At 36.8% G+C, this 24,325-nt stretch overlaps 1 protein-coding gene across 1 annotated transcript; it reads right to left on the reverse strand.

The window, feature by feature from the left end:
• Nucleotides 1-12: 12 nt before the first annotated feature.
• LOC125111103 (sterile alpha motif domain-containing protein 9-like) lies at nucleotides 13-22,699 on the reverse strand. Its single transcript, XM_047752922.1, has 2 exons — nucleotides 22,499-22,699; nucleotides 13-4,853 (listed from the first exon to the last, which is right to left on the reverse strand). The coding sequence occupies exon 2, from the start codon at nucleotides 4,843-4,845 to the stop codon at nucleotides 163-165; it is 4,683 nt and encodes a 1,560-aa protein (XP_047608878.1). The 5' UTR covers nucleotides 4,846-4,853; nucleotides 22,499-22,699; the 3' UTR covers nucleotides 13-162.
• Nucleotides 22,700-24,325: the final 1,626 nt, after the last annotated feature.

Genomic DNA, 24,325 nt, shown 5'->3' on the forward strand with positions numbered 1-24,325 from the left:
ATTAACACAACATTGTATATTAACTATACTTTAATAAAAAAATTTTTAATTAAATGTTATTGTATCCACATTTCTGGAGAGAGAAGATCAAACTCTTAAATAACTTCAATGTCATAAGCAAGTGGTCCTCCGGTGGAAAATCCTAGGTAAAAGACACTTTGTCTATGCTTCTGCCACTTCTAAGTTGACCCAAAAAGCAGGTGTGATGGGTATTGTGATTTTTTCATTGATTCCATATTCTACGTATAAACAATTATTTTCAGCACGTCCCTTTAATCGAAACAAAAGTTTTTGGACTTCTTTCTCCTTCCACACATCTCCACTCTGCCAAAAGGACTTAATATCAGCTGCTGTCTTTTTACAACGTTGATCAATTTTTCCTCTGTGAATAAGTCTGTTCATATTGTTACCTTTCCCAAGAAAGAAATAAGCAATTGGTTGCTTTGTGCGACACATATGTTTATACTGCCCCCTGAAAGAATTTTCCAGTGACTGAGCATACTTTTTCATTTGTTTAGAATCTTGATCTAGTTGTTGGTTTTCTGGCCAGAATAAGAGAGAAGCTAGGAAATAAGGTTCTGACTGTCGACAAGTTGTTCCTGCTTGTTGCAAGACTTCTCGAAGCTGTTCTTTCAGTTTTTTAATTGGCATAACTATTTTGGAGGTAGGTTTAATACAGTAGAGAATGATGTTGGCCAAGATGAAATTTTGCTTTTCTTTTGACAGCATTCTGACAGTGCATTGTTCAAAGAGAAAAGAATATTTGTTTATGATATCTTCCATGGTGTTGGCAGCATCTTTTTGATTTTTGATAAGATATTCCAAGAGCCCAGAAAACTTGTCTGCTTTTAATACTTCTAGGCTTCTCCGACACTGCTCTACTTGAAGTGGCAAACTAAGCTTTGATCCAAGATATTTGCTCTGTGAGTCCTCTGAGGGACCAAATATATCTATATACTTCTTAAAATATACAGCCACCTTTTTTCGAGTTTTGGCCTCTTCATTTTGCTTAATGTTGTTCCTGGGTTTTAGAAGGACAAAATAATCATCAAAAAAATCAAAGGACTTTTTCAAAGAAAACTTCAACTTGGTTAGGTAAGGAATAAAGTTGTTGAGGACTAATTTAAATTCGTTGTTTGGGTCCCCAGGAATATCAGTAGTTCCTGATATAAAATTGATCATATCTCTTTTAGACAGCTCATTTTTATTGTCAAAAAAGGGAATGAGCTGGAGAATCTGGATTGTGTAGAGCCCAACTTCTATCTCTCCTTGATAGCCAGCTATATTGTAAGTATCATATCGCCTTTTTGACTTCTGATAAAACCTTTCCTTCACTTCATACTCTCTATCCTCACTTTGCCGTTGAGATTCTTTGAATGCATTTGAGGCATGTACTGCTAAATCCAAAAGATCAGCTAGATCATCAGCTGAAATGTTCCAGTTTCTTCCATCTTCTATCCACCATCTTATTTTACTTTTGTAGACTTGACCCAGTGTATCTGAAATATAAGAATTGTCAGGTTCTATCTTTTTTGCTTCATTTGCCCAATGCAGAGCACTGTTAAAATCCCTCTCTTTAATGTAAAAATGTCTTGACAAAGCTTGGCAAATGAACGCATTTGAGTTGAACTGACGAATACCTTCAAGCAATACATTTTTAACTGCCTCATTCCCTTCATCTCTATGTAATGCTTCAATGAATGGGGAAAACCAAGTTCCTGTTTCACCTTCATGGTCATTGCGCTGTCTTGTGAGCAGCAGTGTTTGCATATCTTCTAAAAATTTGTCTTTCCCTATGCCAGTATCATAGAACAGATTTTCTTTTAGCATATCCAGCATAATTTTACTTTTATCCAAGTTATAGCTTATCTTCAATTCTTCCAGTGAGCGAGTGGCAATCAAAGGGTGAATAATGCGTACTCCACAGTAGTTCCCACATTCTATGACCTCTGTTTTTATCAGAATTGTAGAGTAGGTGCCCATCTTGTCTTCAAGTTTTTCTGTTCCCCAGAAAGCCTTCTTGTTTGTGATTCCTAAGAACTTTTCACACTGTGATAATGAAATGGTGGTATCGGGCACATATGAATTAAGAAGAGCCAGAAAAGAAAAGAGCTTTGCTTCCTTGGTGTAAATATTTTGTCCTTTCAGGATATTCCGGACCACATTTTCTATGTACTTTTTATCAAAGTTGGTTTTCATAATCATGAAGGAATAAAAATCTTTAAAGTTTTTATGTTGTTCTTCAATTTCTTTCAACTTAAGCTCAAAAGCTCTCTGTTCTTTGGAAGATAGGTTTTGTATGAGGGCAATACTGTTAGGATTCTTTGCACTTTTTTCAGGATTCTGTGATCTCCTGCAGTTTAGGATGATCACTAGCGGTTTCTCATATCGAATATACTTATTAGCTATTGTGGTTTGAATAGAGGCCTGCAGAAAGTAAACATTATCTTGTTCTTCAAAATCATCAACAAGCAGCAGCACAGGTAAGTATTCCTGATTGTTTGTTGTCCCATAGGTGATTAAATTAGTCACCTGTTCCCCAATTTCACAAAAATCCACCATCTTGTTTTTTAGCACAGCACATCTGAATTTCTTCCTTAGTTCCCAGAGAACATGCATGGCCAAGGTAGTCCCACCACAGCCTGGATGGTGATACAGATGAATAATTTTGACACATGTTGGCTTAGAAGAAGCTGCACATTCTTGAATCATTGCTTCAAGTTTTTCGTATCTCTCCCTTTTGACAAAAGGTGAAGAATAGTTTTCAGAAGAAAAGTAGAAGTTCCACCATGATACTTTGCCGCCTCGATAGAAGTCTTCCTCTTTTGACGCTTTGAACTCAAGAAATTTTTTTTTGTCCTTCTCTAAGAGTGTACCTTCACATTCATTTTCACAGAGAATTTCCAGAGCAGTCATGATATCTTCTTCTCTTTTAAGAAGGACAGTAGATGAACCAACAGATGGCAAAAATCTCTTTGAAGATTGAGTCACAGATTTAAGCTTAAGAATAGTTCCATTTATCTCTTCGAGACTTAAAGCAGAAATACACTGGCTTGATAATTCATCTTCTTGTTTTGCTAATCTTGCTTCAAGTAGATCTTTCCATCCCTGACATATGCGTGAATGTGCGCAAATACACATTATATTTTCCATTCCTTTGAGATCTTGGTAGAAAGCACAGAAAGTCTCAATGAGGGGGTCTCTTGGGTCATCCACGGAGGAGAGTAATAGGAAAACCACCAAAAACTTCCCTCTTGGCATTATGTCTTCATGTGTAATAAATGAAATTAGTTTCCTGACTTCAGATGCTTTTTCTCTTTGCCAGGAACTTGGATCTAAGGGTTTATATTTTTCACTGTCAAGATCTAACCTGCCATTGCAGAAAATCCAACTGAGTTGTTGATAAAGATTCAGACTAATAATCTTCTCATTTGTGGTTTTCCCCTCCACATATAAACTTGGAAAGTGAAGGTTTACTACTCGGCTTTCTTTGTAAGCTTTGACCACACCCTCACTCACAGATTCAGGATCAAACTCCAACACAGCAAACCACTTAATTTCCTTTAGGAAATCTAAGTGTTTTATCTGAGTCGGATGGCATTTATTTATTACAAGAATGTACCAGTCATAGTATGAATTATCTAACAAATCCTGATCTCCTGTTAACAATTTAACAAGTTTTGGTCCCTCACTCTCTTTTTTGCTTGTTTTCATTCTGCATTTTTCTTCTGCCTCTTTCCTAGCTTCTGCCAGTTTTTTTAAATCCAGTTTAAATGTTGTGAATTCTACATTATTTTTCATCACGTCCTTAGAACTGGCCCCATCTCGCATGAAGACTGAGAATTTTGGACTTTGTTTCCATGTCTTGTTGCTGTAATTTTGCATTTTAATCTGGAAATACTCTTGTTCACATTCAGAATATTTTGGAACAACATCCACTTCAATAACAAATCTGTCAGATGGAATACTGTTTGGCTGTAAAACTTCTACAAATCTTGGCTCTCGAATGCAGTTCTTCGCTTTTTGGACCTGATGGTCTTCAAAATACTGGTGGATCATCATATTGAAGTGATCAATGAAGGCTTCCTTGGTGACAGTGGTGACTTCCACGCCAACAATTTTTCCATGGGGTTTGTCCTTGACTCCAAAATGAATGGTGCCATTGGTACGTGAATTCATACAAGCTGAAGCAAATCGGAAAACCTCATTGCTAAATTTCATCTTAACATCCTCTTTTGTGGCTGTCTCTGTGTTTGTGAAGGCTTTGAATTCATGTATTGGATCAATGAGATTGAGTGGTCCTGTTTCAGGCTGTAGACTAAAATTCAATTTGTAACGATATGGATCACTGAATTCATCAAAAGGGTATGGTACACACATCAGTTCTACAGATGACTGCTTTTTCTGTGTGTCATTTATTTCATCTTCCATGAATTCATTGTTAAGCGACTTAGAACCTTCAGCAGCTGTACTTATTGTAGAGTCAGTAACTCTATCTGATGTCTCTTTACCCTTTTGTTTTTGCTTTGAAGTTTCTCTGTTTTTCTCTTGTTTTTTAGGAACATCTTTACTGCCTTTCTCCCTCTTACAAATCTGAGAAGGATCTTCAGTGGATGTTTCCATCAACTCTTTGAATAAATGTTCTATCTGGACAGCTGGCCCAAATGTTATACCTATATCAATAAGGTGTTCTTTAGTTAAGTATTTCAAGTTTGCGCCATTCACATCTTGTGCAGTCAAAATGTCCCTGTGTTTTTGGTCAATTTTATGACTTTCTAACCACCGGTTTACATCCTCTTTGGTCCAGTCATCCGTATTTTTTGGCAAGTTAAGTTGTGCTGCCATTCTGATACCTGTGTATATAAAAAGAAAATTTATTAAGTATTTTTATAAGTTAATTTAAAAAATAATCAGTTAATTTTTCAATAGACCCATATATACATGTCTTATAAAATCAAAAAAGTTCAAAAGGATATACATGCCATCTAATTATCCTCCGGAGAGGAAACTGCCATTATCAGATTCTTTTATATTCTTCCAGAGAAATACTACCAAATATGAAGGCATAAGCACTTTTCCTCCCATTTGAGTGGCAACATACTGCGCAAGTGTCTTTGCCTTGCTTTATGCATGAAGTGTATCTTGAGAATGCTTCCAGTCAATACATATAGAGAGATGTCTTACCCCCCCCTTTTTTTTTTTGCTTTTTAGGGCTGCACCTGTGGCATATGGAAGTTCCCAGGCTAGGGGCTGAATCTGAGTTGTAGCTGCCAGGCTACGCCACAGCCACAGCAATGCCAGATTTGAGCTGCATCTATGACCTACACAACAGCTCATGGCAATGCTGGATCTTTAACTCACTGAGTGAGGCCAGGGATCAAACTTACAAGCTCATGGATACTAGTCAGGCTCATTACTACTAACCCACAACAGGAACTTCTGTCTCATCCTTCTTAATGGTTGTTTTCTATAATGTGTGTTAGCTCTATTTTTAAAAAAATAAATATTCAATTCTGCTATAGAAAGTAGGAGAAACAAAGGAGGCCCTATGAAACTAAAGAGAGGAGGATGAATGATATAAGGAGGATATATGAAATGGGGCATAGAAGTAAATAGTTTGTAAAACATGTTATGATAAGATATAAACAGAGCATGTGAGCATAGCTGGGAAGAGATAGAAGGACCAAAGAGATATTAAATATTCATGAGGCACACTTGAAGCAGTTTGTATTTTTGAAATCTTAATTGGGTCACCTATTATTGACATCTACTCTAATCGACTGTGTCCTCTTACTTAAGAAACATAAATAAAATCCAGAGTAGTTTATCAGTCTAATTGATGAGTTATAGCTGTGGTCAAGCAATACATGCTCTTCTGTATCTCTCTGTTTGGAGCAAGTGAGTATCACTGCCACAGGGTGTATTTTATCTGTTGATCCCCCTTGAGCAGACCTCAGCTCTGGTTTTAAAAATTACATAATCAGTGGAGGATGCTCATACTGCAGAGAGGAAGAGAGAGGATATATGAACTTGTATAACTCAGGTAATGAGATCCTTCTACCCTTCTGTACCTTATCCAAAGTGTGTTACCCACCTCTTTGCCCTTGCTTTTTGTTCTGTATTTTATTTTTTATTATAATTACTATTTTGCTTTTTACAGCTGCATGTGCAGCATATGGAAGTTCCCAGGCTAGGGGCTGTATTGGAGCTATAGCTGCTGGCCTACACCACAGCCACAGCAACATGGGATCTGAGCTGCGTCTGCAACCTAAGGCACAGTTCATGGCAATGCTAGATACTTAACCCCCTGAGCAAGGCCAGGGGTCCAACCCATATCCTCATGGGTACTATTCAGGTTCATTACCCCTGAGCCACAAGAGGAACTCCTTGTTCTGTATTTTAATTTATTTAATAAAGCATGTATCTCAAACACCTTAAATTGATCTGTGAGCCATTCTGTTCCATCTTCTGGGATAGCTTGCTGGGTAGTGAACTTGGAAAATACCGTTATATCCATGTAAATATTTAATAATAGGTGATTCCTGGGCAGTAACAAATGGCATTGCTGTTTGGTATGTAAATTGGCAGACTACTATATGAAAAATTAACGGTAATCTGAGTACAGCTATATAGCAGTGGTTAGGGAAAAAAAAAAAAACAAAACAAAACCCTAGAGTCAGCTTTAAGTGCAGTCCAAAAATGGCTCCAGAAATGTGAGCCATTTCTATAAAGCCGCCATGGGAGAAATCAAATTAGCCTGGGGAATTATGGAAAAATAGACTATATAGGCACATTTCCACGAAATAATACACAGAAATATTGCCTACCAAATTCAAGGTTAGAATTTACCATCCCTTCCAGACAGAAAGCTGAGATCAACAGTCCAAAGTTAAAGCTATTATTTGTTGCTTAGTAAGACCTGTAAGTATATAATGTGAATAGAAGATATACCTTACAGCTACATTAATACATAGGCAAAGATATGCAAAATTAATGGAAATTTTGCTCTTCTACAATATGACAATTTAGAAATGTAGGAGATTTAATGTCTTCTAAAAAAGTGAACTAGATGAAGTTTCTTTCAGTAATTTGGCCTGTAGATATTAAGAAGCTCAAATTTAAAATAAGTTGGGGAGACAAAAAAGACTGGAGGTGGGAAATTACTTTAGGTGTACTAATTTTTTAAAGTAAACACTTTGTGGGACTATGTACAACTCAAAAACTGTGCATTATAGGACACAGTGAACAGAATGAAAAGGCAACTTATGGAATTGGAGAAAATATTTGCAATATTTGCAAACCATAGATCTGATAAGGGGTTAATACCTACAATATTTTAAAAAAAACTCCTACAGGAGTTCCTGTCGTGGTGCAAAGGAAACGAATCTAACTAGGAACCATGAGGTTGTGGGCTCGAACCCTGGCCTTGGTCAGTGGGTTAAGGATCTGGCGTTGCCATGAGCTGTGGTATAGGTCATAGACTTGGCTCGGATCTGGTGTTGCTGTGGCTGTGGCGTAGGCCAGCAGCTATAGCTCTGATTAGACCCCTAGTCTGGGAACCTCCATATGCAGCAGGTGTGGCTCTTGAAAAGACAAAAGACAAAAAAAAACTTCTACAACTCAATAACAACTAAACAAATAATCCAATTCAAACTGAGCAAAGGGCTTAAACAGACATTTCCCCAAAGATGATATACAAATGACTAACAAGCATATGAAAAGATGTTCAATATCACTAATTATTAGAGAAAGGTAAACCTAAAACCACAATGATAAATAATTTCACATCTATTATGATGACTGCTATTTTTAAAACCCCTCAAAATAACAAGTATTATGGAGGATAATGTTGAGAAATTGGAAGGACACTTGTGTACTACTGTTGGAAATGTAAAATGATGCAACCCACACAACCTACCCTAAGAGAATGGTTAGAGGAAGCTCTCCCTATATAAGTAATAACAGAAGGAAAGTTAGTACATTTGGAAAGAGAAAAAGAACACAGTGAACAAAAATATTGGCAAATAAAACAGACTTTTCCTCTTTGGTTTGCAAAATTATGTTTGATTTTTGAAGCACTGTCCGATATGGTTCCAAATTTATGTAGTGGAAATATTTAAGATCATTTTAAGTGGATAGGGTAAGGGGATATGAAGGGAAATATGATTTCTATGCTTCACTTAAACAGATAAAAAAACACCACTGGACTCTCATAAATTATGTATATATAATATAAAATCTAGAGCAACCAATAAAAAAGCTACACAAAGTGATACACACAAAAATACTGCAGAGAAAAGTGGAATTGTAAAATATTTTCAAGTAACCATCAAGAAGTCAGGAAAATAATATAGAAAATTTAAAAAATAAATCCTAAAATACCAATAATTACATCAAATATAAATGGCCTAAATGTAGAGGTTAAAAGACAGAATTGGTAAAGTGGATTAAGAACAGGATTCAATGTTCTCTGCCTGAAAGACCCTCACTTGAAATATAATGATATAGACAGGATGAAAGGAAAAGTATGGATGAACATATATAATACAAATATTAATCAATAAAGATAAGAGTGGTTATGCTAATGTCAGATAAAGTAGACTTCAGAGGAAAGAAAATTACCAGAGACAAAGGGATATTATATAATGATAAAATGGCCAATCCAAAAAGATGACATAACAATCTTAAAGTGTATGCACCAAACAAGAAAGTTACAAAATGTTTGAAGCAAATAACGACAGAACTTTTCAATTTTAGACAAAGACACAATTACAGCTGGATATTTTGACACCTTTTCCTCTACAATTGAAGGAAAAATTAGACAGAATATTAGTGAGGAACTCCACACCGTCAACAAACAGGTACCAAAACATATTTATAGAAAACTCCATTCAACAACAGAGCATTTTTCTTTGTTAGTGCTCAAGATAGACCATAAATAAATGATAAAACTTCAACACATTTAAAATAATTGAAATCAGGAGTTCCCGTCGTGGCGCAGTGGTTAATGAATCCGACTAGGAACCATGAGGTGGCGGGTTCGGTCCCTGCCCTTGCTCAGTGGGTTAACGATCCGGCGTTGCCGTGAGCTGTGGTGTAGGTTGCAGACGCGGCTCTGATCCTGCATTGCTGTGGCTCTGGTGTAGGCCGGTGGCTACAGCTCCGATTAAACCCCTAGCCTGGGAATCTCCATATGCTGCGGGAGCGGCCCAAGAAATAGCAACAAGAACAACAACAACAACAGACAAAAAGACAAAAAGACAAAATAAATAAATAAATAAAATAAAATAAAATAAAATAATTGAAATCATACAGATATGTTTGGCAACCACAATGGAATCTTATTATGAACTGATAACAGAAAGATAAGATGAAACTCATTAAATACTAAAACTACAGTTCTAAATAATTCATGGGCCAAAGAAAAGTCTCAAGTGAAATGAAAAAATACATTGCAATGAATGAAAATGAAAATACACTATACCAAAATTTGTGGGACACAAAATAGTGCTGAAAAAAATTGTTGCAGTAAATGCATACATTAGAGAAGTCTCAAATTGATAATTTAATATCTCAAAAACCTAGAAAAACTTGAAAAAGAAAAGCAAAAATATCCCAGTGCAAGCAGAAGGAAGGAAATAATAAAAATAACAGTAGAAATCAGTTAAATTGAACAGAGAAAACAATGGAGAAAAGCAATAAAACAAAGATCTGCTTCCTTGAAATGATCAGCAAAACTGACAAAGATAAAAAGAGAAGACACAATTTATCAATAATGGAAGTGAGACAATGAATATCATTTTGAACTCTATTGAAATCAAAAGGAGAACAAGGAGGTAGTAGGAATAATCTCATACATAAAATCTGACAACTCAAATGAAATGTAACAATTCCTCAAAAAACACAAACTTCCATAGTCCACTCAGTATGAAACAGATTATTTGAATAGTTTCATAACTTCAAAAAAACTGTATTTTGGAGCTCCTGTCGTGGCGCAGTGGTTAATGAATCCGACTAGGAACCATGAGGTTGCGGGTTCGGTCCCTGCCCTTGCTCAGTGGGTTAACGATCCGGCATTGCCGTGAGCTGTGGTGTAGGTCGCAGACGCGGCTTGGATCCTGCATTGCTGTGGCTCTGGTGTAGGCCGGTGGCTACAGCTCCGATTCAACCCCTAGCCTGGGAACCTCCATATGTCACGGGAGCGGCCCAAGAAATAGCAACAACAACAACAACAAAAAAAACAAAAAACAAAAAACTGTATTTTTAATTTTAAAGATCTCCTCCAAAGAAAAATTTCCAGGCCTAGACAGACTCACTGGAGAATTCTACCCAAGATTTAGAGAATTAACACCATATAATCTCCTCTAGAACACAGTAAAAGAGGAAATACTTCCCCATTCATTTTATGAAGCTGGTATTACCTCATTACAGCAAAGCCTCTGCAAACACAGCCTTTGGGCAAGCTTCCATGGATCAAGACTCTTGCCTTGCCTGAGTCCCGAGCCAGTCCTTCCTGAGGCTCCAGGCTTAAAGTAGTCTCCTGCAGACCCAGGTTCCTACCTCATCCCAGTGCTAGGCCATCTCCATGGACCCAGGCTCTCTGCTTGCCCTGGTGCTGGGCTGGGCAACATGGACTGGGACCCCAGATTGGTTCCTATGGACCCAGGCTCCTGGCCTGCCCTGGCCTCCAAGCTGGCTCCTAAGAACCCAAACAGGTAGCCAGGCCCAGCATCAGGCTGAACCTTCATGGACCCAAACTACAGGCCAACTCCTATGGCATTCGAATCCAGGCCTATCACCTGGACTTCTAGGACCAGGGCTATCCCATGAACCCAAATGTCAGCCCATCCCTGTAGAGTCAAGCACTAGGCCAGCTCATCCACTAACCCAGGCACAAGGCCTGCCTATTTGAGGACTCCAGCATTAAGTCCACCCTCTTGAATCTACCAGACAACTTACCCACAATTTCTGGACAAGCTGACTCTGAGAGACTTTCCCTGCCTAAGCCAATCTATAAAGACTGGAAGAGGTGCCTACTTCTTCAAATGTGTGATAACAATGCAAAACCACAAGAATTATGAATGACCAATGAATTATGACATCAGTGGAAACTAAAAAAGCTCCAATAAATGACCCTAAAGAAATTAAGATCTATAATTTAGAATAATCTCCATAAAGAAATCCTGAAGGAGATCCCGTCGTGGCGCAGTGGTTAACGAATCCGACTAGGAACCATGATGTTGCAGGTTCGTTCCCTGGCCTTGCTCAGTGGGTTAAGGATCCAGCATTGCCATGAGCTGTGGTGTGGGTTGCAGACTTGGCTCGGATCCCATTTTGCTGTGGCTGTGGTGTAGGTTGGTGGCTACAGCTCTGATTAGACCCCTAGCCTGGGAACCTCCATATGCTGTGGGAGCAGCTCAAAAAAAGGCAAAAAAGACCAAAAAAAAAGGTGAAATCTCATAAACTATAAGAAAACACAGGTAGATGATTAAACAAAATTAGGAAAACAATGCATGAACAAAATGAGTTCAACAAGGAAAAAGCCATTAAACAAACAAAAAACAAACAGAAATCCTAGCATTGCAAAACACAGTGATTGAATTGAACAGAGAGTTTCAATAGTTGACTCATACCAGCAAAAAAAAAAAAAAACAAAAAAAAAACAGTGAACTTGGAGTTCCCTGGAGACCTCACAGTTAAGGACTCAGCATTGTCACTGCTGTGGCTTGGATTCAATCCCTGGCCTGGGAATTTCCTCATGCCACGAGTGCGGCCTACCAAAAAAAAAAAAAAAAGAAAGAAAGAAAAGAAAAAAATCAGTAAATATGAAGACAGTACATTTGAAATTCTCCATTAAGAGGAGCAAAAAAGAAAAAAAAAGAATGAAAAAAGTAAAAAAAAAACCCATGTGAATTATGTGATACTTTTAAAAGTAACATTCTACTCATTGCTAGAGTCCAAGAAGTCCAAAAATCCAAGAGAAGTCCAAGAGTCCAAGAGAAGTCCAAGAGTCCAAGAGAAGAGCAGAAGAAAAGAGAAGTCTTATTTAAAGAAATCACGGCTGTGAACTTCCCAAATGTGGGGAGAGATTTGGATATCCAAGTTTGTGACGCTCATAGGTTCCAAAAAGTTTAAACACAAAAAAAGTTCTCTAAGACACATTACAATAAAACTATATAAAATCAAAAAAAAAAAGAATTTTGAATGCAGCAAGAGAAAAAAAAATTCTCATATACAAGAGAACCCCCATAAGACTATCAACAGATTTCTTAGCAGAAATCTTATAGGCCTATAGTGAGTGGAATGATATGTTCAAAATGCTGAATGACAACTGTCAACCATGAATACTTGCAGGAACCTTGAAAGTTGTCCTTCAGAAACAGAGATAAGGACTTTCCCAGACTCCCCCACCAAAAAATGCTGTGGAGTTCTTTACCACTAGACTTGTCTTACAAGAAATGTTAATGGGAGGTGTTTGAATTATAACAAAAGTACGCTAACAACATAAAAAAAATGTGAAAATATGAAACACTGTGAAGGTAAGAATAATCAAGTTCAGAACACTCTAATATGTAATGGTGGTAGATGAATCACTTTTAACCTTAGTAAAAAAGTAAAAGACAAAAGTATTAAAAATAACTATGAGTAAAATAATGTGTTAATGGATACTGTGACATTAATAACACAAAATGTGGAGGAAGAACTTCAAGTGCAAAATTTTTGTCTGTGTTTGAAGTTAAATTGTTATCAACTTAAAATAGATTGTTATATCTCTAAGACAATTAATGTAAGCTTCATGTTAATCACAAATAAAAAACCTGTAGTAGACATACAAACAATAAAGACAAAGGAGTCAAAGCATACCACTATACAAAGTCATCAAATCACAAAGGAAGACAGCAAGAAAGGAAGGAAGAAAGGGATTACAAAAGAGCCAGAAAACAATGAACAAAATGGCAACAATAACTTCTTACCTATGAATAATTACTTTATGTGTAAAAGGATTAAATTTTCCAATCAAAAGATTTAACTTGTGGAATGGATAAAGAAAATCAGATCCAGAGCTCCCATGGTGGCAAAGCAGAAACATATTCGACTAGGAACCATGAGGTTGCAAGTTCAATCCCTGGCCTTGCTCAGTGGGTTAAGGATCCAGCATTGCCGTGAGCTGTGGTGTAGGTCACAGAAGTGGCCTGGATCTGGTGTTGCTGTGGCTGTGGTGTAGGCCGGCAGCTACAGCTCCGATTAGACCCCTAGCCAGGGAATCTCCATATGCTGCAGGTGCGGCCCTAAAAATAAGACAAAAGAAAATCAGATCCAATAATAATATATTGCTTACAAGAGACTATTTTATTTTATTTTTTGCTTTTTTTTTTAGGGCCGCACTCGTGGCACATGAAGGTTCCCAGGCTAGGGGTCCAATTGGAGCTATAGCTTCTGGCCTACGCCACAGCTACAGCAACATCGGATCTGAGCCGCATCTGCGACCCACATGACAGGTCACAGCAATACCAGATCCTTAACCCACTGAGCGAGGCCAGTGATGGAACAAGCACTCTCATGGTTCCTAGTCAGATTCGTTTCTGCTTTGCCACCATGGGAACTCCAAGAGACTCATTTAAGATTTAAGGATACACATACACTGAAACTGAAGGGATGGAAAAAGATATTCCATGCAAACAGTAACCAAAAGACAGAAGGAGTGGCTGTACTTAGACAAGATAGACTAAGTCAAAAATTGCCAAAAGACAAGGTTACTATATAATAACAAAGGAGTCAATTCATCAAAATTACATACAATTTTAACTATGTAATATAGTACTTTACCTAAAATATAGCAAACATTAGCAGAACTAATGGGAAAATAGATATGTAATATAATAGTAGGTAACTTCAATATCCCAATTTTAAGAATGGATAGATCATTCAGACAGAAATTTGATAAAGAAATGGCAAATCTAAAAAACACCATAGATCAAATGGATCTAACAGATACATTCAAAACATTCTCTCCAATAGCAACAGGGTACACATTCTTTCAAGTGCATATGGAACACAGACAATATTTAGGCCACAAAAGAAGTCTTAACAAATTTAAGAAGCTTGAAATCATTTCAAGTATCTTTTCTGACCACAAGATATGAAACTAGAAATCAATAATAGAAGGAAAAGTGGAAAATTCATAAAAATATGGTATATCATACTTCTGACCTGCCAACAAGTCAAAGAAGAAATCAAAAGGGATATCAAAAACATATCTTGAGACGAATGAAAATGGACACACAACATACCAAAACTTAGGAGACGCAGCACAAACATTTCTAAGAGGAAAGTTTATAGTGATAAATGCATTAAGAACAAAGAAAGATCTCAAAGAAACAGCCTAATGTTGCACCTCAAGAACAAACTCAACCTGATGTGTATACATGTATAACTATTGTACAGCAGTTCACTTATTGTACAGCAGAAATTTCACAACACTGTAAATCAAATATACCTAAATAAAACTTTAAAAAATGAAAAAAGAAAAAGAAAAAAATTTATAAAAGAACTCGACCTAAAGTTCACAGAAGAAATGAAATAATAAAATCAGAGCAGAAATAATGGATAAAAGAAATAGAAACTAGAAGAACAATAGAAAATCCATGAAACTAAGAGCTTTTTTTTGTAAACAAAACTGACAAACCTTAAGCTAGACTAAGGAACAAAGAGAGAAGACTCAAATAAATAAAATCATAAATAAAAGCAAGATGTTACAACTGATACCACAGAAATGCCAAGGGTCAAAGAGACTAGTATGAAGATTTCTATGTCCCCAAATCAGACAATCTAGAAGAAATAAATTCCTAGAAATATACAAACTACCAATACTGAATCATGAATAAAGAATCCGAAAAGGAGTTCCTGTCGTGGTGTAGTGGTTAATGAGTTCAACTAGGAACCATAACGTTGCAGGTTCAATCCCTGGCCTCACTCAGTGGGTTAAGGATCTGGCGTTGCTGTGAGCTGTGGTCGCATACATGGCTTGGATATTGCGTTGCTGTGGCTCTGGCGTAGGCCGGCAGCTACAGCTCCAATTAGACCCCTAGCCTGGGAATCTCCATACGCTGCAGGTGCGGCCCTAGAAAAGACAAAAAAAAAAAAAAAAAAAAAAGAACCTGAACAGAGCTGTGATGACCAAGGAGGCTGAATCAGTAATTAAAATGTCCCAAGAAGGAAAAGCCCTGACCTTATGGCTTCACAAATGAATTCTGCCAAATATTTAAAGAAAAATCAGTGCTAATCCTCAAACTCTTCCAAAAAAATAGAAGAGGAGGGAACACTTATAAATACATTTTCTGAGGCCAGCATCATCCTGACACCAAAGCCAGATAAGGACTCTAAAAGAAAAAGAAAGGTAAAGACTAATATTACTGATGAACATAAATGCAAGAATCCTTAGCAAAAACTAACAAGTCAAATTCAACAGCATGTTATTAGGATTAAAAGGATCATATGCCATGATCAAATGGGGTTTAACTCTGAGATGCAGACTGTTCAATATATGCAAATCAATAAATGTGACATACCATATTAAAAGAACTAAGGATAAATGTCATATGATAATCTCAGTAAATCCAGAAAAAGTATCTGATGAAATTCAACACTAGTACAAGATAAAATCTCTCAACAAATTAGGTATAGAAGGAATGTATCTAAACATGCCCACACTGTCCAAATTAATCTAGAGAATCAAAGCAATATCTCTATCAAAATTCTGACATTTTTTCACAGAAATAGAAAATAAGCTTAAAATTCATATGGAACTACAAAAGGGCCATGAATAACCAGAGTGATCTTAAGTAGAAAAAACATCACACAATCTTATTTCAAAATATAGTATAAAGCTATAGTTCAGACAACATGCTACTGGCTGCATATACAGACATATAGATGAATGGAACAGAATAGAGTCCAGAAATAAATCCATAGCTTTATGATCAATTGATCTTCAGCAAAGATGCCGAGACATGAAGTGCAAAGAGGACAGTCTCTTCTTTAGATACTTTGGGGGAAAACTGGTTTTCTATAAGCAGAAGAACGAAATTGGACTCTTATCTCACTCCATATACAAAATATCAACTCCAAGTGAATAAAAGACTTAAAGCTAAGACCTGAAACCATAAAACTATTAGATGAAAACATAGAGAAAAAGCTTCCTGAGATTGGTGTCAGCAATGGTTTTTTTAGATATGACCCCAAAAAAACATGCAATAAAAGCAAACATAGACAAATGGAATTGCAACAAACTAAAAGCTTCTGCACAGAAAAAGAAAAAACCACAAAATGAAAAGGCAACCCACGGAATGAAAGGAAATACTGGCAAACCATATCTACTAAGGGGTTAATATCCAAAATACATAAGAAACTCAAACAACTCAATAGCAAGAAAACAAATAACTTTATTTAAAAAATAAGTAAAGGACCTGAATAGACATGTCTCAAAAGAAAGATACACAAATGGCCAACAGATATAGGGAAAAGTGCTTAACATCGGTAATCATTAGGGAAATACCACAATGAGATAGCACCTTACACTTGTTAAAAGGCTTTTATCCCAAAGAAAACTAGTAACAAGAGTTGGTGAGAATGTGGAGAAAAGGGAATCCTTGTACACTGTTAATGGGAATGTAAATTAGTACAGCCATTACAGAAAACAGTATGGAGACTCCTCAAAAAATTAAAAACAGAACTACTGTATGATCTAATAATCTCACTTCTGAGTATATATCAGAAAGAAATGAAACAAGTATCTCAAAGAGACAGCTGCACTCCATGTTTATTGTAGCAATATTTACAATAGCCAAGATATGGAAACAACCTAAATGTCTGTCAGAGGATAAATGGATAACACAAGTGTGATATACACACACAATGGAATATTACTCAGCCGTGAGAAAGAAAGAAATCCTGCCATTTGTGAAAACATGGATGAAACGGAAGGATATTATGCTAAACTAAATAAGCCAGAAAGAGAAAAACAAATATTGTATGATCTCACTTATATGTGGAATCTAAAAAACACCCTCCCTCCCTGGCCAAACCCAAAGTTGAACTCAGAGAACAGTGGTTACCAAGGGCTGGAATGAGGAAGGATGATGTGTAGACTGAAAGTAAGGGGATGGAAAACAGTATTCTATGCAAACAGAAATGAGAAAAGGCTGGAATAGCAATACTTATATCAGACAAAATGGACTTTAAAAGAAAGTCTGTAACAAAAGACAAAACAGAACATTACATAAAGACAAAGAAATCAATCCAACAAGAAGATGTAACAATTGCAAATATATGTGCACCAACATAGGAGCCCCTAAATGCATACAGAAAATATAAATGGACATAAAGAAATAAATTGACACTTAAAGCTTAATAGTATGAGAATTTAACATCCCACTTACATCAATAGAAAGATTATCCAGATAGAATATCAATAGAGAAGTACTGGCCTTAACACTCTAGATGAGGTATACATATATATGTTTATTTATTTATGTCTTTCTTTTTCAGGCAACACCCACAACATATGGAAGTTCCCAGAGTAGGAGTTGAATTGGAGCTGCAGCCGCTGGTCTACACCACAGCTCATGGCAATGCTGGATCCTTAACCCACTGAGTGGGGCCAGGGATTGAACCCACATCCTCATAGATACTAGTCAGGTTTGTTACCGCTGAGCCATGATGGGAATTCCTATAAATGTATATTTAAAACATTCCATCCAATACCAGTAGAATACATTTTTTTTTCAAGTGCACATAAAACATTATCCAGGATAGATCACATGCTATGCCACAAAATAAGGCTCAACACATTTAAGAAGACCGAAATCACATCAAGCATCTTGTTGATCACAGTGCTATGAGACTAGAAATCAAGTAAAAGACAAAAATTGAAGAAACACAAATAAATGTAAGCTGAACAATTTGCTATTCAACATCCAATGGATCACTGAAGAAATCAAAGAGGAATAAAAAAATACCTGGAGACAAATGAAAATGGAAATTCAATAATCCAAAAATCTATGGGTTGCAGCAAATGCAATCTAAGAGGGAAGATAATAGTGATAGAAGCTTACATTAGGAAATAAGAAAAATCTCAAATGAACAACATAACCTTACACCTAAAGGAATTAGAAAAAGAAGAAAAAACAAAACCCAAAGTTAGTAGAAGGAAAGAAGTCACAAATATCAGAACAGAAATAAATGAAATAGAGAAAACCAAAAAAGCAATAGAAAAGATCAATGAAACTAAAAACTGGTTCTTAGAAAAGATAAACAAAATTGATAAATCTTTAGCCAGACTCATCAAGAAAAAAATTAGAGAGAACCCAAATATATAAAATCAGAAAAGTTACACCAACAGCACAAAAATATAAACGAAGAGATCATTCAAACAATTATATGTCAATAAAATGGACAATGCAGAAAAAATGTATAAATTCCTAGAAACATACAATCGCCCAAGACTGAATCAAGAAGAAATGAAAAAATATGGACAGACTGATTATCAGTAATGAAACTGAGTCAGTAATTAAAAAACACACAGAGTTCCCTTTGTGGCTTAGTGGTTAACAAACCCAACTAGTATCCATGAGGATTTGAGTTCGATCCTTGGTCTTGCACAGTGGGTTAAGGATCCAGCACTGCCATGAGCTGTGGTGTAGGTCGCAGATGCCGCTCAGATCTGGTGTTGCTGTGGCTGTGGCATAGGCTGGCAGCTGCAGCTCTGATTTAACCCCTAGCCTGGGAACATCCATATGCTCTAAGCACGGCCCTAAAAAGCAAAACAAAACAAACAAAAACCTCACAACCAAGAAAAGTCCAGGACTAGATGGGTTCATGGGTAAATTCTACCAAACATTTAAATGAGTTAATGCCTATCTTTTTCAAACTCTTCCAAAAATTGTGATAAGGAAAGAATACTTCTGAATTATGAGGTCAGCAACACACTGATTACAAACCAGCAAAGATACCACAATAAAGGAAAACTGCAGGCCAATGTTACCCAGGAGCATAGACACAAAAAATCCTCAACTTAAATATTAGCAAGCCAAATGCATCAATATATTAAAAGGACCATGCACCATGATCAAGTGGGGTTTATCCCAGGGGTGCAAGGATGTTTCAATATCCGTAAATCAATCAATATGATAGGTCACATTAACAAATTGAAGAATAAAAATGATATGATCAACTCAATAGATTCAGAAAAAGCTTTTGACAATCCACTGATGATTAAAAAAAAAATACCTCTCAAAAGAGTGTGTATAGAGGGAGCATACCTAAACATAAATAAAAGCTGTATATAACATACCCACAGCCCAGCCAACATCATACTCAATGGTTAAAAGCTAGAAACATTTTCTCTAAGATCAGGAATAAGACAAGGATCCTCACTTTTATTTAACACAGTATTGGAAGTCCTAGTGACAGAAATTAGACAAGGAAAAGAAATAGAAATCATCCGAATTGGATAGAAAGAAGTAAAACTGTCACTGTTTGCAGATAACATAATACTATATATAGAAGATCCTAAAATGCCACTAAAAAACTATTCTAATAAATGAATTCAGTAAAGTTGCAGGATACAAAATTAATATACAGAAATCTGTTGTGTTTCTATACACTAACAACGAACTATCAGACAGAAAACTCAAGAAAGCGATCCCATTTATAATTACATCAAAAATAATGAATAGATAGGACTAAATCTAAGTAGGTAAAAGACCTGTATGCTAGAAACTATGTAACACTGATGAAAGAAATTGAAGATGACAAAAATAGATGGAAAGATGTACCATGCTCAAGTGTTGGAAGAATTAATATTATTAAAATGACCGTAATACCCAAGGCAATTTACAGATTCAATGCAACCCCTATCAAAGTATCAATGGCATTTTTTGCAGAACTAGAATGAATAGTTCTAAAGTTTGTGTGGAACCATTAAAAAATCTGAACAGCCAAAACAATCTTGAGAAAGAATAAACTTAGAAGTATCATGCTTCCTGATTTCAAACTATACTATAAAGTTAGTCAAAACAGTAATCAAAATAGTATGGTACTGGCACAGAAAGGAACATATAGATCAATGGAACAGAATAAAGAGCCCAGAAATGAACCCACACTTAAATGGTCAATTAATCTACAATAAAGGAAACAAGGATACACAATGGGGAAAAGACAGCTTCTTCAATAGTGGTGTTGGGAAACTGGACAGCTCCTTGCAAAAGAATGAAATTGGACTACTTTCTCACACCATATATAAACTTGAAACTGATTAAAGACTTATACGTAGGACCTGAAATCATAAAAGTCCTAGAAGAACACATAGGCAGTACTCTGACATTGGTCTTAGCAATGTTTTTTTTGGATATGCCTTGTTGCGAGCAACTGCAACAAAAGCAAAAATAAACAAATGGGAATAAAACGAAAACATTTCGTACAGTGCAGAAAACCATCAATTAAATAAAAAGTTTGCCAACTGAATAGAAAATATTTGCAAACGTCATATATGACAAGGGGTTAATATCCAAAGTATACAAAGAACTCATACAACTCAGTGTAAAAAACCAAACAACCCAAATAAAAAATGGCAGAGGCCCTTAACAGACATTTTCCCAAAGACATACGGATGGCCAAATAGACATATGAAAAAATGCTCAACATCGCTAATCATTAGGGAAATGCAAATCAAAACCGCAGTGAGATACCACTTCATACTTACTAGGATAGTTATTATGAAAAAGACAAGAAACAGGGAGTTCCCATCCTGGTTCAGGGGTAATGAACCTGACGAGGAACCATGAGGATGCAGTTTTGACCCCTTGCCTCACTCAGTGGGTTAAGGATCCCGCATTGCTGTGGCTGTGGCTGTGGCTGGCAGCTGCAGCTCCTATCGGATCCCTAGCCTGGGACCCTCCATATGTTGTAGGTGCAGCCCTAAAAAAAAAAAAAAAAAAGAAGGAAAGAAACAAAGAAAGGAAGGAAGGAAGGAAAGAAAGAAAACAAATGTAATATCTTTGGCAACTAGATTCATGGTGGTGATCATTTTGTAACGTATAGAAAATACTGAATCACTACATTGTGCACCAGGAACTAATTATACTTCAAAAAAACTTATAGAAAAAGAGATCAGATTTCTGGTTACCAGAAGGCGTGGAGGAAGGGAGAATTGGATGAGGGTGGTCAAAAGGTATAAACTTCCAGTTATAAGATAAATAAGTACTAGGGATGTAATTTACAGCATGGTTAACACAGTTAACACTGCTGTATGTTGCATATGACAGATGTTTAGAGAGTAAACTCTGAGAGTTTCCATCACAAGGAAAAAATAATTTTCTTTTCTATCTATATGAGATGATGGATGTCACTAAATTCACTGTGGCAATCATCTCATGATGCATGTAAGTCAAATCATTATATTGTACACTTTAAACATATAGCACTGTATGTCAACTATATCTCAATAAAACTGGAGAAAGAAATGGAAAAGTCAGAAAAAAAAATCAGGAAGATGGCTAAATATGGGTACAAGTGGAATGAAAGTGAAGACATAGATTAAAGTTAGTGCCTAAAATAACTTTTCGATTCTATATACATTTCTAGAAGTGGACTGAAAATTTGGTTCTTAGTTTCTTAGCAACCGGTATAAAAAAGAAAATTCTCTTTGTTGTATGAAGATCAAACCCACATGTATTTATGAACTGTAGGGTTAACTGTAGGGTGTGTCAGCTTTTCTAAGAGAGGTGAAAGAGTAGGCCTTTCATCAGAAATGTATTTCTACCACCCCTCTGTATTACCTTGTTCCTTACTTTGGGGGAAATCAAACATAAACCTAGGATTTGTACAAAGAAACAAAAAAAGTCGCCATATGCACCGGGTTAAGTAAGCATCCAGTGTTGTCACTGCAGCGGCTCAGGTCACTGCTCTGGTTGGGGTTCAATCCCTGGCCGGGGAATTTCCACACACCTTGGGTGTGGCAAAAAAAAAAAAGCTTCTATAATTTCAAGTACTTACTACAGCGGTCTGTCGTCTCTATCACTGTCTCTCTCTGTCTCTTATGCATATCATCAGATACTAATATCAGAGAAGTTATCTAAGAGTTTTATTTTCTGTCAGCTCTTTAGAGTTGGAAGGAATCTTTGATCAATGTAAAGTACATCTTTAAATTTCTTTATATGTTCTTTCTGAAGATACTGCTAATGCCTTGGGGGATTTCAACAGTAAAAATGCTTCCAGTTTTCAATCACAACTTTTATGGAATGTTGTGACTCTTTTTCAGCTAATATAAAGCAGATTCCTGTCGTAGTACTGAACGGCCTAGGCTTAAAATATTTCTAGGCTTTAAATATTATTTTTTTAACTTGGAGTATATTTCAGTTTTCTAAGTGAGAAGTAGATTCCTTCCTATTCAATAAAATGCTGTGATAGCAATAATATTAATAACAGATATTGTACTTACCCAGATTTGTCTTGTAAATTTCTTCTACATAAACGAAGGGAAAAGCACGTACTTCAGTGCAGGAAACATCCTAATGTCTGTGTTTTCTTCTTCCTACTATGTCAGAGAAAAATATTTTTTTTCATTCGGTTTTTGTGAAAGTTTCTCCTCTGCTTCTATTTCAACCTGAGCTCTAAATGACTAAGAAACTAAGAAACAGGATGTTTCTTAGTCATGGGTGTGCCGAAACTGGGAGGTGAGGAGAAGGAAGCTGCAGATTTGATTTCAGTTTCGTTTTCCTAGATATGAAGTGGCTTTTCTCTTTGAAAAAAATTTTTTTTTTTGTAAGCTATTACTTTTCTACCTTCTGGTCTGTTAGAATCCAAAAGTTTAAAATCTGTTCTTTTAAAGAGTTTTGGGGACTGCGGAGAGCCCAGTTGCTTACCCCAAACAAACTTGGGATATTCTTAATGGATCCCTTGGGGAGCACCAGTTTCCATTGCTGTCTGGAGCCTGTGGAACTTGGGTAGGGAGGAGCTTACGTAGGCATTTCACCAGCATTTCTGGGTGGATGATTAATCCACCCCTGTTTTCCTAAACTGCAAAGTAATGGCTTTCAGGGAAATCTGGAGCTCCCTAGAAATGCTAAAGGCCTCTGGGTAAGTTCTGCAGGGCAGACTAGGGTTGGGGGCCCCAGTGGCCACACTGCAGGGATTTATCTTTTCTTTTCCATGATTTTCTAATATCACGCTCAGGGAGGGGTAGAAAACTGGATGAGTGAGAGTGACAAAAACAATTAGTATTTTAAAAACTAGTAGCATGGGAGTTCCCGTCGTGGCGCAGTGGTTAACAAATCTGACTAGGAACCATGAGGTTGCGGGTTCGATCCCTGCCCTTGCTCAGTGGGTTAACGATCCGGCGTTGCCGTGAGCTGTGGTGTAGGTCGCAGACTCGGCTTAGATCCTGGGTTGCTGTGGCTCTGGCGTAGGCTGGCAGCTACAGCTCTGATTAGACCCATAGCCTGGGAACTGCGGGAGCAGCCCAAGAAATGGCAAAAAGACAAAACAAACAAACAAACAAAACCTAGTAGCATGGATTCCCATTGGCGGTCAGTTGCCATTGGGTCACAGAGATCTGATGTTGTCTCTATGAGGATGCTGGTTCAATCCTTGGCTCAGTGGGTTAAGGATGCAGTGTTGCCTCAAGCTGCAGGTAGGGCAGGTAGGTTGCAGATGTGGCTCTGCGACCTAGAGGTAGGTCACAGATCTGCTGTGGCTGTGGCTATGGTGTATGCCTTAGCTGCAGCTCCAATTCAGCCCCTAGTAGCCTGGGCACTTCTATGTACCCCAGGTGAGGCCTTAAAAGAAAACAACGAAAAAACCAACAACTAATAGCAGATACTAACATTTATTGTGTGTACTCAATCAGCTTTTGGTTTCCACATTCCACTGCTGATTCACACTGGCTTCATATGTTTTTTTAAACATTTATTAGGAACTTACTATGTACCAGGCATTGCTCTAACTGCTTTATATTAGCTTACTCTTCACAACAATTCTGTAAGGTAGGTGCTATTATTGTTTCTGTCTCACAGCTGAAGAAACTAAGGCACAGAGATATTAAATAATATCTTTTTCTCCCCCACCCTCCCTTCTCTCTCTCCAGTATATACCACTGTTCTGTATCAGAGAACAGAACCAATAGAACCCTGCGTAACACAAACACGTTATAATAATTAACTTCTCCTCTGCTTTCCATACTCAGTTTTATTCCACTAGCTTATCTCATTGTTCAGATAGCCAGTGAGGCCAGGTTCCATATCTTCAGCATGAGCAACCCTTCTCTTCT

The sequence above is a fragment of the Phacochoerus africanus genome, chromosome 11 (assembly GCF_016906955.1).
Source record: "Phacochoerus africanus isolate WHEZ1 chromosome 11, ROS_Pafr_v1, whole genome shotgun sequence".
NCBI lineage: Eukaryota > Metazoa > Chordata > Mammalia > Artiodactyla > Suidae > Phacochoerus > Phacochoerus africanus.